This window comes from Leuciscus leuciscus (genome assembly GCF_965113295.1).
Source record: "Leuciscus leuciscus genome assembly, chromosome: 24".
Taxonomy (NCBI): domain Eukaryota; kingdom Metazoa; phylum Chordata; class Actinopteri; order Cypriniformes; family Leuciscidae; genus Leuciscus; species Leuciscus leuciscus.
Window position 1 is genome coordinate 28,579,671 of NC_138723.1, and position 15,486 is coordinate 28,595,156.

Consider the following 15,486-nt stretch of genomic DNA (forward strand, 5'->3'; position numbering starts at 1 on the left):
ACAGTACACTGTGAAGACAGTGAAGCATGGTGGCACAAGCATCATGATATGGGGATGTTTCTCATACTATGGTGTTGGGCCTATTTATCGTATATCACGGATCAGTTTGAGTACATCAGAATACTTAAAGAGGTCATGTTGCCTTATGCCGAAGAGGAAATGCCCTTGAGATGTGTTTCAACAAGACAACGACCCCAAACACACCAGTAATCGAGCAGCATCTTGGTTCCAGACCAACAAGATTAACGTTATGCAGTGGCCAGCCCACTCCCCGGACCTTAATCCAATAGAAGACTTGTGGGGTGACATCAATAATGATTCAAAATTGACAGGGATCAATTCTTGGGCCTCTGCTTTTCACATTGTACATAAATGATTTACCAAACATCTGTCCGGGTGCAGGTTTCCAAATGTATGCAGACGATACAGTCGTTTTTGTGAGTGGCAAAAGTGTTGAGGCCATCACTGCGCAGTTGCAGCAACATATTAACTCTGTGTCAGTATGGTTTCAAAACTCAGGACTAACCCTAAATCTGAGTAAGACTGTGTCAGTTTGTTTTGCTTCCAGATCACACCCCTTGGAAGAATTGCATCTGACAATTAATGGTCAAATTATTGCCCAGGTTAAAGAAGTAAAATATCTGGGACTAATCCTGGACTCCCATTTATCATTTGAAAGTCATGTCAAAAAGATCATTAGAACAGCCAGGGCAAACTTGCACAGTTTCAGAATCATACGGGACTGTTTACCATTTCATGCGGCAAATACATTTATGCATGCAATGATTTTCTCCCACCTCAGTTATTGTATAACCTCCTGGTCACAGGCAACAGCCACAACAATCAGGCCTTTAAAACTGATTTATAACAGAGCACTAAAAATATTAGATAAAACATCTGTCAGAACACACCATTGTGGAGTATTGCAGAGGTTAAACTTTTTAAACTTTGAAAATTTTATTAAATTTTGTAACTTGAAATTAATGTATAAATGTCTGCATAATCAAGCCCCTGATGTTCGACACCTAGTCCCACTTCGATCAGTGGGCTCCATCACACGAGGAGCTGCTAATGGAAATGTGAAAGTGCCCGTTAGAAAAAAGACCTTCGGACAGTCGGCCTTTACTGTCCAGGGTGCTAAACTCTGGAACTCCTTGTCTACCGAGCTGAAACAGAACTTAGATCTGGGGGCTTTTAAAAATGAATTAAAGCGTATCTTAAAACGAGATCAAGTGTGCAATCATTTTTAGTTAGCGCTTAAATGCACATTCTTTATGTAATGTCAGAATTAAGTAATGTTACTGTAAATGTAAATTAATTTTTTGTACTTTCTGTATGTATGTGAAAAGCCCTTCTAGGGACGGACATTGCAAATTAGCCTTGGCTATAAATGTTGTAGTGTGGTACAGGTTTATTGTTCACACGTGTCCCTATTAAATACAATTAAATAAATAAATAATGCTGTTTTGGAGGCAAAACCTGGGCTGGAATACCTGTTCACAGGTGCCAGAAGTTGGTCGACTCCATGCGACACAGATGTGTAGCAGTGATTGAGTATTATATTATGAACTCCCAATTCTCATTACTGAAATACTGCCAATGTTGAATGGCCTTAAAATCTTAATGGCCATAAAAATTTTAAAATTAAAGTTACATTTTTTTCTTTTGATTTTGTGGTGAAATATGGCTTCATGAGATTCACCCCTGTAGGAAAAAACACTCGAAAGAATCAATATGTAATGATGTAGTGATTGAGTCGTGTGTGTGTGTGTGTGTGTGTGTGTGTGTGTGTGTGTGTGTGTGTGTGTGTGTGTGTGTGTGTGTGTGTGTGTGTGTGTGTGTGTGTGTGTGTGTGTGTGTGTGTGTGTGTGTGTGTGTGTGTGTGTGTGTGTGTGTGTGTGTGTGTGTGTGTGTGCTCATGTTTGCAAGGTGTTACATACGTGTGTTGAGTTTCGACATTGCTGAGGATTTGTTTATCCACCAAAGGGAGAAATAATCCAGAGAAGCTGTCGGCTGAAAATATAGACATCACAAAACGCTTTCCTCCGGGGAAATTACCACAGAATAGCTGTTGAACCAATATGTAGAGATGTGCTCCACTGGTTTGCAATGCGCTCAGAGTGAGAACCCTCTATATGATCAATTTAAGACCTTTGGTCATTTTATTAGCAGTGTTTGCCAAGTCAAGCATCTCGATCACTCGTGGTCTGAAGGCCTAAGCCGAAGAATGAAGGTTCAGTGTGTGTTTTCGTGCTCCAGACATGAATGATTCCTCATGTCTTCCTGTAGATCTAACAGTAGTGCATGACGCTAATAATGCCAAGGTCACGGCTTCGATACGTTTCAAAAAATAGAAATAAGTTCTAGTTGTTCAATTGAAGTTTTAAAAGTAATATATATGGATGCATTTCAGTAATGAGAATTGGGTGTTCATAATATAATATTCTTTTTGCCCGCCGGACCATAAAACAGCTGAAAAAAATCACACCGATGAACAAAGCAAAAGATGATAGAAACACTAAAAAACATGCAGAAACACCACTTTCATTTCCCTCCCAAAATGTAAAATCCACTTTGACTGCTGCTAGATGAGCACTATCTGTCTGGCGTTCATCCGAACCCTATAAAATCCATGTCCTCTGGGTCTGTGTCTAGATTTTTATTACACCCCTCCGCCACATGGTCCCTGTCTATTACGCAACTCTTTAACTGCATAAAAGAGCTGTTAAATTCCTGGACGTAATGGGCTGGTGTGATGGATGAGAATAGAGTATGTGAAGACCTTACAGCGCCCTGCCACTTGTTCCTTTATAATGACAAATCCTTTGGCTGGAAGAGCTCAATTAACCTCTCATTATATTCTGACTGGTTGAGGCGGCTCATGTTGGACGTGAACTCGGAGGAAGTTCGTTTCAAAGAAGCCGATGGAAAAAACAATGGCGTCTGAGATCTGAGCTGTGCGGCGCTGGAATAGTTCAAGCTAAAATTGTGATTTGCTCGCCAGCATGTTATTTCATTCATGTGGCAAAACAGTTATTTTCCATATCGAGGTTGGGCACCATTCAGAGGTGGATTGAAAATGCCTTTTAAATTACAGTTCTCTTCCTGGATTTGAAGAAACGGTCTGCAGAATAGCACTTTGAATTTGAATCTAAGGATATAGAATTAAACTGAATTGAAAATCAGAGAAATTCATGTTGCTGTAAGTATTAGCTGGAAAAGCAAATCTTCGAATGTTGACTTGACAAAGCTTTGTTTGAGAAAGGTTTACAAATATTTGGGGTCAGAAACAAGTCTCTTCTGCTAACCAAGGCTGTGTTTGTGTGTTTAAAAATACAGTAAAAACAGTAATATTGTGAAATATTATTACCATTTAAAATAACTGTTTTATTGTAAAACATTATGGAATGTAATTTTATTCCTGTGATCAAAGCTGAATTTTCAGCATCATTACTCCAGTCTTCAGTGTCACATGATCCTTCAGAAATCATTCTAATATGATGATTTGATGCTCAAGAAACATTTATTATTATTATCAATGTTGAAAACAGTTGTGATGCTTCATATTTTTGTGGAAACAGATACATATTTTTTTTTAGGATTCTTTGATGAATAAAAAGTTTATTTGAAATAGAAACATTATAAATGTTTTGTAATCTTTTGTAAGATTAAAAATATCACTTTTAGATTGAATTTAATGAATAAAAGTATACTCTTTTTTTTTTTATTGTACAGACCCCAAACTTTTGAGGCGTAGTGTGTATATACATGTTGTTATATTAATTAGGCTGCTGTCTCTTTAAGACCGGACACACAGATTTCAGTTTTCTTTCTCAACTGTTTACGTTCACTTAAAACAGTAATTCTTAAAGTCTGGTCCGCGGACCACTAGTGGTCCGCCATCGCCCCCTAGTGGTCCGCGAAAAGATTACCTAAACTAGGCAAGTGTTTATAAAATCGTCACTTATTTAAGGGACTGTTCATTTTTTATTTAAGGGGCTACCGGAGGAGTTTTGAGATCTGTAGTCAAAAAATACATGACCCTCCCTTCGCCAGCAATACATTTTTCTATAACCCTCCAAAATGATTGTGAAAAAAGGCATGACCCTCCCCGATAATTTATTGATTACTTCTGGTTTGCGCTTGGCAAAGATGTTGAGATAGCCATTGTTTTTTTACAACCATAAACTCCTGCTTTCTCATCTTACTAGGGCTGTAACGATAGATAGCAGAGAGCAGTCTGTTTTCTTTCGTTTTGAATTGTTCTGTTTAAAAGTAGACATTTCAAGCTTTCTATATATTTCTCAGGTCTGTGAGGCAAGTAGCCTAGCCTACCTTACTCTGAGTTTCGGTTCATTTATGAGACAAGAGTCCAGTTCACTCGCCGGCGCCCCCGTGTCATGATCATCTATTTTCTACTATATTTACTTCTTATTTATTAAATCCAGGAAATTGGTTGATGAAACATTGATTAAAATTAAGATACAATTAATAAAAAACGAAATTCACTTTAAAGAAAGGCTTTGTGCTTTCTGTTTGGTCTCTGTGAAAGTGTTAAAGTCGCTTTCAGAGCGGTCATGTAATGGAGAACTGTCACGTCCGTAACATTGTTTTTTTCCTCATAAATGCGAACATGAAAAATAAAATAAAAAGAAGATTTTATGTTCTGTGGAGGCCGACCCTTCTTCATCCGGTGGGTATATTATTTTTTTGGTTTACGCAGTGTAATTCATAGAATTACAAAAAAATATTTTTCCACCTAAAAGTTAAAAATGTTTGTGTCACGTCACATGTGCATGTGTAGACTGATATTTGTCTTGACTCCTTTATTAAGGGAGTAGCCTATGGATATATAAACAGACGTCTCAATATATTGGTATTAAATGCATTTTCGGAGAATTTATATTTTCAAGTTTTGACTGCAAATGACACGTCCATAATGCTGGAATTGCCCAATTTTAACGAATTTATTTACATTTACATTTACATTTAGTCATTTAGCAGACGCCCTTATCCAAAGCGACTTACAAATTAGGACTAAGTTCAGCGAGTCATCATAAAGAGGCAAAAGCAACAACAACGCAGGAAGTGCTCAAAATACGAAGTTCTGGTATTATTCAGAGTAGCATAAGCCTGATAAGTGATGTTTCAAAGGGAAAGGATTTTTTTTTTTTTATTTTTTTTTTTTTTTTTATAAGGTTAAGTGCTCACGGAAGAGATTGGTTTTCAGCTGTTTTTTGAATGTTGTCAGGGATTCTGCATTCCGGATGAGGGTGGGGAGAGCGTTCCACCAGCATGGAACTGTAAATGAGAATGTTCTGGAAAGTGATTTTGTGGCTTTCTGTGATGGAACCACGAGACGTCGCTCGTTGACCGATCGTAGGTGTCTGGTAGGGATGTAGACTCGTAGGAGTGAGTGAAAGTAGGAGGGAGCTGAGCCTGTGATAGTTCTGTAAGCAAGCGTCAGTGCCTTGAACTTGATGCGAGCAGCTAGAGGTAGCCAGTGATTTGATTTATCCTCAACTAGTTTTTTGGTCTAGGTATGTATTTTTTTCAGCATTTTATTGTTACCATAGTTACAACCATAGACTTCCTATACCCACCACCTCAGTTTTAAACTAATGGCTCTTTGGAATGACATTAAGTGGGACCTAGGCTGTTACAGTATGTTTAATTGCAGTTTTTTTGTTTGTTTTTTTCACATGTGCAGTTTGTTGTTCATATTAAGCTGCAGCTCATTTTACATTTACTTTTTCAAATGAAATAAAATTCATATAATAATTTCTGATCATATCATTGCATTTGTGTTTGAATAATTAGTTTTTGACTTGAAACAGTTGCATTTTTAAACTTAAATTTAGCTTATCCTTCCGATTCTGTTGTTTTTTGGGGGCGTGTTAAAGTGGGATTCTGTTAGGTGGTCCTCAGAAAAAAATTGGAAGATAAAGTGGTCCTTGGGCTGAAAAAGTTTTAGAAACACTGACTTAAAACATAACTAACTGTGTTTACATGAATACTTGCCAAGACTTGCCGTGAGTGAGTGAGTGAGTGAGTGAGTGAGTGAGTGAGTGAGTGAGTGAGTGAGTGAGTGAGTGAGTGAGTGAGTGAGTGAGTGAGTGAGTGAGTGAGTGAGTGAGTGAGTGAGTGAGTGACGGGTTTATGTGTCAAGATGAGAGAAAGCGCTGCTGGTATCGTGTTTCTATTCTGTGGAAAATGAGTATTGGAAGCAGTTCAGATATTTCAGTATCGATATGTCTTGAAAAATTTATATTTTTGACAACAATGCATTGCACTTAGTTTATTATTTCACATGCCTTTTTAAAAGACTACAATTGTATATATTATATATAAAATTCAACCTGCCAAACTGTCTATTAGGAGTGACTGCGTTACACGCCACTGCTGAAATACACCCGCATTTGGCAGGTGTTAATGTCAAGCCCTGAATTTAGTGTATATTGAATATAGAACTTTCACTTTCATATATGAAAAAGAGCAGCATGTACATTCATCTATACATCCCCACTTGTGTTCCATAGAAGAAATAAAGTGTTTGTAGTGACATGAGTGTGAGTAAATAATGACAGAATCTTCATTTCTGGCTGAAAAAACCCTTTAATAACGATTGAGATGACGACTCGCATGCGCTTGCTTCTACATTTTCAAAAGCATCTCACTTTTGTGTCATATTTCCCACACAGACGCTCCAGCAGTGTGTTTCTCACCCTGAGTGTCAGCTGTGCCGCGCGTGCACTGAATAATAAAGAGGTCTTAGCACATCATCAGCGTTTTTGGAGAGTTTTTTTATCATTAGAAAGTGCTTCATGACAGAAGGTGCCGATCTTTCTCAGCCGCGAGGGGTCTTCATTCAGATGTGGTGAAATCCTGCAGATGGAGCGGCGGGAGCCTGAAGTTCTGCCGATCCTTCAACATATGTGAAGAAACTAAGATGTGGAAACTAGATTTAATTAGGAATTGGTAGGAAGAACAATTGTTCCTTTGTCTGACAAAGAAGAACTGTCAAGAACATGTCTACGTCATATACCACTCCAAAATCAAATAAAAAAACAGGATATTTAGCTTACAAATATTACACTCTAATAAAATAAAAAAGACATTTTATTCAAATAAAAAACTAGGTAATTTTATTACGACAAAATAGAGCTATGATCCGCACTCATATTTTTAATTGAATAACATGTACGTTTCAGCTCACAGGCATTTTTCAGTGTGTTAAATCCTCTCCATCCGCTATTTAAACAATTAATTATATTGACGTAATCAAGATTAGTCAGTTAAACATCTTAGGTTTTTCTAAATCACTCAACGTCAACTTCAATTAACAATTATCCACAGAGAGCATAATCTTTTTAACCATGTTAATCACACCCACCAGTAATTTACATGAAACACAAGAAATATCCTATAAAAAAAATACCAAAATCTATTTAAAATACATTCATTCCATACTAAGTATACTACAAATCATTTTTACTGTGAACCACATCAAACACACAGCAGTGAAAGACCTAATGATTGAAGTCATCAGAAATACATCTTCATTAATCAGCATCGATCTTCACAGTTAGAATGTTTCATTTATTTGAGAACATTTGTACAAACCATGTATTCATCCAATTATCTCTCCATTTAATTATAGAAAAATCAGATTCCTTATTGATGCCGTTAGGAGCCAGTGATTTCATTTTATAAATCTAAAATGCTTCTCGTTTTAATAATTCTATATTTATGTACAAGATCGCACATCATGTTTGTATTCTTTATTTTACAAGAAGCACAACATTTAGTTTTTCCTGTGAGTGTACACAAAAGTAGACAGTTTATAATGATGTATAACACCTACAGTATCTGTAAGACAAAAATTGACTGGGTTATTTGAGTCTCTTTCGCACTGATAGGAAACAAAGCGACCTGGCGTGACCGTTATTGTTACCGTTATTTTCTTGTTTATTACTGTGAAGCTGTATTTAAATAAAGTGTTTAAAGTGTTATTTAAATAAAGGTGACTTGTCTTGATTTGACCTAGTCTCAGCTTCAGAAAGCACGTCCAGGGAATATCTGATGCATATGGCACACTAAATGGCAAACTTTGGGAGTTTTGAAGTTTCCGGGAGACGTGTGTGTCACGTTCTTTAATGGTTCGCCCATCTTGATGCCAAAATTCCCTTATGGAAGAAGAAAGTGCAAATGAAAGCTGCAAGACCTTCTGCCAGTCTATAGGTCTAGCTACGCGAAACTAGACTTCACCTGACTTGTACAAAAGACTCCAATTCATCCCATTGGTTTCTGGGAGAAGCAGTTGATATCCTTAAGAGATCTGGGGCCCTATTTGAACAATCTAAGCTCATGGTCTAAAGCGCACTGCGCAAGTTCACTTAGGCCGAGTCCGAATCCACTTTTGCTAGTTTAACGACGGGAAAAATGGTCGGCGCACCCGGCGCATGGTCTAAAAGGGTTGTCCCTATTCTCTTAATGAGTAATGGGTGTGTTTTGGGATTTAGGTGCGTTAAACCAATCAGAGTCTCATTTCCCATTCCTTTTAAATGTTGAGCTGCGCTCTCGCCATGACGGATTCGCTATTTACATGACGGAATTTGATAGTGGAAAGACCGAACGTGTCTCCAGAGCGCAAACGGATCTGCTCGTGCACGAGGTAAAAGTGTGCAAGCAGAACATCTACGGGACAAGCTGGATTCCACCATATCTTAATGTACACAATAATAATCTTTTACACTGTAATCCTTTTATTTTAAATATTTAGCATGTGTGTGTGCTGTTGTGCGTCCCTGTGTGTTTAATAAGCAGTGTGTACGCGCGTTGTGGACCCGCCTATAGGCGCACATTACTAACGCACTCTTTAAATAACACACAAAAAAATATTGCGCCATTGACTTTAGACCAGGGGCTGATTTCACAAAGCTATTTTAGACCGGTCTATAGTGTTAGACAAGTCTAAAATGTGCTCATAGACTAGTCTAATGCAAGTTAGACTGTTTCACAAAAATAAAGACTGACTTAATTTAGACCAAAAAAATTAGACACTTTACCCCCAGGCTAACTCAGGTCTAAGACTCTGTTACCTTGGCAACCAGCAGTAACAATCAGTTACATTACAAACAGCCAAAAGAAAAGGGAAAATGGCTCATAATTTAAACATTTCTTCTACTACATTCTCCGCTAATTTTCCCAAGTAAAATGTCCTTGTAACTGTTATACTCCTCCAACAAACACATATTTTCCGCTGGGGTAAACTGCACTGAGCAGCTGAATACACTTACTCGATCCACCATGTTTTTTGTTTTGAAAAGTGTCTTATTTTACCCAGAATGCATTGCAGTGTAGTCCTACTTAAGATAGTCAGAGTCTTAAGTGCTTTGTGCAACGGTCTGATTTAGATGTCTATCTGAAGTCTGATTATATACTATATCTAAGCCATAGTCAAAGTCTATCTTTGTGAAACCGGCCCCAGGTTTCAGTCGGTCAGTGGCTCAGTCTATTTCTGTTCCTCAAAATAGCAACTCGCCAACAATCCGCCAGAACACACCTCGCTTTCAGACCAGCAGCCCATGGGCGCTCAAATGGGTGCAAATGCATTTGCTATTTAAACAACGCGGCGCAGGACGTGGAAATGATAACTGCGTCAGGCTGAAACTAGCAAATCGCACTTGCGTCGCGCTTGCCGCTGTATTGTGCCGGGTGTAAGATGTGACCTTGATGTGAGAGTTTTCTCTCCTATGGGTTTTTAGCTCTATGGATGAGGGTGTTCATCAGCGAGATGCTCACCTCACACACAAGGCAGCTGATAGATGTTTTATCATTCATTCTTATCATCATTGAAAGTTTTAGCCGTTTAGAGAACAGCGTGTTGTTTTGGGATTATTCTCAAACCCTCAAACATCATCTGCCACTCAACAGATTCCATCATCATGATTCCTTTTGGAACGGTTCTCAAGTCTCATTCGTCTTATTAACTGGAACAAAATGCCAATCTGCTAGTATATGATGATGAACATCAATCAAATGTGTTTCTCTTTCCAGCTCCGAATCAAGTGGTCTTCTCGTTCGACGTGGGAAGCGGTCCCTTCGAGGTGAGGGTTGAGACGCCCGGCGCTCTGAACGACAACCGCTGGCATCATGTGAGAGCCGAGCGCAACGTGAAGGAAGCCTCGCTGTACGTGGACCACCATCCCGCGGCCCTTCAGAAAGCTCCCGCTGATGGACACATTCATCTGCAGCTCAACAGCCAGTTATTTGTGGGTAGGAAGAACATTTATCAGAAAAATGATGTCTCTTCACCCTGTGTGCTGTTCAGAAATCCGATCGCTGTTATCACTGTTTTGGACGGCCATTATTTGTCCATTTTGTGTCAATCTCACGAAGAACAACATGTCCAGATCATATAACACTCCAAATTCAAAAAAAAAAAAAAGGAGGTTATTTTTGTTATAAATATTTACCCCCCCAAAAAACGTAAAATTGTATTGCTTACAAATATTTTCTATTTTTATTATTTCTATTTTCTATTTTTACATTTCTATTTCAGTGTTATTTTAGTATTATTTACATACTACCAACAATGGATTCATTTAAATTTAAAAATTATAGTAATTTGGTCATTTTTTCTTTTTAATTTTTTTATATTAATTTTTATTTCAGTTTTACTTTTAGTAATTTTAGTACTTCAATGTAAACTTTTTTTCTGCTTCAGTTTTCATCTAATATTTGTTAGTTTTTTCAGCTATTTGAATTACAAAAATTATTGGATTATTGTAATGGAGTGATAATAATGTATTATTTAAAGGTATTCATACATAATTGTAGTATTTGTTATACAGCCTTTATAATGAAGAAAGAAAAATTGTATTATAGTATTTTTCACTATAAAGAGTAATTAAGAATAATTAGAATTATAACAAATATAAAACATCTGGATGCATTATAATAAGAAGAATTTGTAAGTAAATGTCCTGAAAAAAATAAAATAAAATAAATAATGCAAAAAGTCCTAATGGTTCTAAAAACAGGCTTAATTTTCTTTATGCAAAATATAATTTCCTATTTTTTCTTTTGATTTTTGGTGTGAAAATATGGACCTGAAATATGAGGAGCCAATGCGAATGTTTTCTGTGAAGTTAGATTTGTTGACCTTGACCGAGCTCCTGGCAAATTTGAAAGGTGTCTCTCTGTTGGAGGAACTCAGCGGGAATGAGTTTTCCAGTAAGTGTTGAGAAAGTAGTGTCATTATAGTTCAATCTTTAGTTCTGTTGTACAGCACTCAATGGCAATTGGATCCGGAGGTTCCCATGACTGTTCATGAGTATGAAGAACTCCATTTCAACCAGTTTATAATGCAGGTCTGAGGTCTTCTGGGTAAAACATATCAGTCGTTGTACTGGAGGAGACTTTTTCAGTATTGTGTATATTATGTTCAGGACATTACATGGCAAAGAAAGCTATTTTTATCAAGATATGAGCTTTGAGAGGCTGCCACAGACACAAATGAGGCTCAGAAGTTGCTCTTTTAGCGCTCAGGAAACTTAATGGAGATCTCAGTTATGATTCACCTCAAGTATCACCTTTCTCCAATAGGAGAAATACAAATAAACACAAGTTTTAGAAGTAAGATAGTATAGAGCTATGAAATCATGTGGATTACAGCTCAGATAATTTAATAAGAAATCTAGAGAGTTTATTTTGAGATCTCAAACTTCAACAGTTTTTTTTTCAGCTTTTTTATTATTATTGAAAATGATTTTTAATATTTTTAGTTTCAGTTAACAATAAAAACGCTGTTTTATTTTATATTATTTATATATTTGATGCATATTTTAGGACCATTAAGTTATTTTATTTTATTTTTTTGCATTTTAGTGAATTGTTTTGAATTTTAGTGAAAGTTAACCACATTTACTCAATATATTCTTTGCTGTAATTTGACATAAACCTCATTCTTATTATTATATAGCAAAAATCATAATAAAAGGTTTTCATACATACAGGATTTCATTTCTGATTGGCCGGCTGGATCAGTGTGTTGAGATTGGTCGAGCGCTTCGAGTGTGTTTGGGAAATGTCCCGTCCCTTACCATAACCGCCAGTTTAACACACTACTAACTAACTCAACCAGGCCCCGCCCCTTTATTCTGCGTATGAATTATTTAAATGAGGAATATTGTGACGTGTTCGTTCCCGGAAGAAACTCAAGACTACAATGGAGGCGTTTCAGGGAGTTCAGAAACACTGACACTGATATAGAGAAGAACTCCCGCTGGAGGGACTTTGTGCTTTTCTTGTATCTTAAACAGCAACATTACACACTAAAGAAGCTTGAAAATGTAAAAAAGCATAAAAAAACCCACAAAAAAAACACTTATAATGTGGGGGACTTAAAACTTTCCAATTGCTCTTAATGTACTCTGATTTCTGTCTAGGTAGAACATTGCGATATTGAAGGGACTTAATACACATTTGCCTTTGTCTCGTATTTCATCACTCGTATGTCAAAACTTTTAACAGCATTTCAAACTTTGCTTTGAATATTTCACAGATGATTATACGGCACAGCTGGCACAGCGAGGTGTTCGCTCAAACGAATTAGCACTAAAACGCTAAGCACTAATGTATGCAGAGCGCATTATTTCTGTATTTATAGCTTGTCATCTGCAGGAACAGAATGCAAAAAAACACACAATTTTCCTCCAAAAGCAATTACCATATCAAGGACAAAACCACAGTGAAAGACTGACAGCAGAATATGACAGAAGATTCAACACATCAGTGGGGGAAAAAGGGTCAGCGATCGTTTGTTTTGAACGGGCGGCTCGAGTTCAGACTCAAACCCTTGACAACACGTGCGAAGGTTGCGCCGTCTCACGATAAAAGCCGTCTTTTTCCTGTAACTCTGCTGTCATCATCTTGTCTTTTAAATGGCTTTGTGACAGCTGTGTGTTTTCGAGGACTGGAGAACGACTGTGCTGGTTTCGGGTTGTGTTTGCAGGAGGAACCGCTTCCAGGCAGAAAGGATTTCTCGGCTGCATTCGTTCGCTGAAGCTGAACGGGAAGACGCTGGATTTGGAGGAGAGGGCAGAGATCACGCCCGGAGTGACGCCGGGATGTCCCGGACACTGCAGCAGCTACGGGGACCTGTGCCAGAATCACGGCGCCTGTGTGGAGAATTACAATGGCTTCACCTGCGACTGCAGTCTCTCACCCTTCACTGGAACCTTCTGTCATAAAGGTACACAAGACAAATGTGTTAACCCTAACAGTAGGGCTGGGCTGTATATCAATATCAATATTTGTCAAATCTTCAATGGTGATAATGAATCAAAGGTCATTGCACAAATATTTTACTTCAAGGGGTGGTATAATGCCCTTTTTACAAGATGTAAAATAAGTCTCTGATGTCCCCAGAGTGTGTATGTGAAGTTTTAGCTCAAAATACCCCAGATATTTTTATATAGCATGTTGAAGTTGTCAATTTTTGAGGGTGAGCAAAAACGCACTGTTTTGTGTCTGTCCCTTTATATGCAAATGAGCTAAGAAAAATATATAATTCCCTCAACATATGATCTCAAGGCCACGACTTTACATCGCGTGGCCACGACAAAACTAAGTGAACCGAACATGTCCCCTCCCAGTCACCGTATATTTTAGTGTTATTTATATGCAATAATAATATTTCATAATATTTTACATTTTATATATTTTTATATTATATTTTTAGTTTTCATCTTTAGTTTAATTATTATGAATTATTTATTTATATATATATATTTTTTGTGTGTGTGTAATTTTCTTATGTGCTTTGTCATTTTATTATTTTTTATTTTTTTAATATTCTTTTTATTTCAGTTTTAGTTTTAGTCAATTTAATACTTCAGCTTAAACTTATTTCAGTTAGTTTCCAAGGCACTATTTGTAATTTTCATTTTATTTTTTATTTTGTTTTTCATCTAATATTTTTTTTTATTTCAGCATTTCAATGACCAAAAATGATTTTAGTTTTCGTTTTAGTTCACCATTTCATTTGATGAAATCTATCATAAAATACACAATAAAAGTTCAGTTTAACTTGAAGGAATTATGACAGAAATGTATTACTATTGTATAGTAAAACAATATTTTTCAAGATATTATTATTATTTTAAGGAATATTATACAATTAAGATACTTTTCATCCATTTTTCATTACAAATATAACTTACAAGTTTTGTTTTGCTGCACTTTATTTGACAAAAAAATAAAAACGCTTTGATGTATACAAATGTTAAGTAAAAAATTTGGTTGAAAATGAATTGCTATATTTTAATTTGATTACATTTGAAAACATTGATTAAAAGGCACCATTTGTGATGAAATCTTGTATTAATTTATAAAACACACAATCCAGATTTTTTTTAATGGAATTATTTTTTTTTTTTTACAGAATTCTATTTTTAAATAAGATATATTATATATTAACAAGTTATGTTTACGTTCATACTTGAGGTTTAACAAACATGTACAATTAAATTAATATTTGATGAATATCAGTAACAAATTATTTGGGAAAACATTTTTTGGGCCAAATTGCCAAGTCAATGTAAATATAGCACAGTGATGATAGTTCTGCATATGTATAATCCTAATCCAGGTGTGTTTGATCTCACTTCCAGATGTTTCTGCCTTCTTCAAACCCGGAACATCCGTCACGTACACGTTTAAAGAGCCGTACGAGCTGAACAGGAACATTAGTGCGCTGTCGTCCTCCATCTACTCTGACTTAACACTGAGAGGAGAGAACATTTCGCTGAGCTTCAGGACGAGCCAAGCGCCAGCGCTGCTGCTTTACGTCAACTCGTACTACAGAGAATACCTCGCCGTCCTGCTCAACAGAAACGGTCTGAAACTCTCTAATCTTCCTCCCTGGTTTGGTTCCATGCACCCTAAGCACATTCATTTGGATTAGCATGAGTCTGGGAATCTCTGAAGACACCGGGATGTCAGCCACAGTAAATTACTTTGTATATTGTCAGAAATCCTCCATAAAGGGAAATGGCACGTCGCATGCCGGCGGGGGATTTATTCCCTCCTGAGACCTCGACGCTTTCATGACTGCATGTAAACATGCGTCTGTGATCTTGCGTGCCAGAGATGTTTTTAAGCGCATATACTGTAGGCTCTCCTTGTCCAATTCTCAGAGGGAATTTTCTCGAAAGCTCTCGTCTTATAAGAAGTTCCCCAACTTTCATCCAGAATTGCACCCGGATATCAGAGACACGTCTTATAGGGTTTCCTAAATCTACCAAAATATTTTGCACAGACAATAAATATACAACACAACCATTGTAGTCTGATTAAAAGATTCTTTTGAGCCAATTCTTCTAATGAAAAATGCAAAAAAGACTCATGAAGTTTATTTGAATCAGTCTTGCACTTTCCTAACCAAGCATGATGCAAAAAAACCTTTTTTTCATGTAAAAA

The 15,486-nt window shown here is 36.8% G+C and overlaps 1 protein-coding gene across 2 annotated transcripts in view; it reads left to right on the top strand.

Moving 5' to 3' along the window:
* cntnap3 (contactin associated protein family member 3) overlaps positions 1 to 15,486 on the top strand; it is a 142,391-nt gene that overhangs the window by 109,854 nt on the left and 17,051 nt on the right. For both annotated transcript variants that reach the window (XM_082157941.1, XM_082157942.1), the window contains exons 17-19: positions 10,060 to 10,278; positions 13,019 to 13,258; positions 14,679 to 14,903. In XM_082157941.1, coding sequence (XP_082014067.1) covers positions 10,060 to 10,278; positions 13,019 to 13,258; positions 14,679 to 14,903 — 684 coding nt within the window. The remainder of the gene's footprint in view (positions 1 to 10,059; positions 10,279 to 13,018; positions 13,259 to 14,678; positions 14,904 to 15,486) is intronic.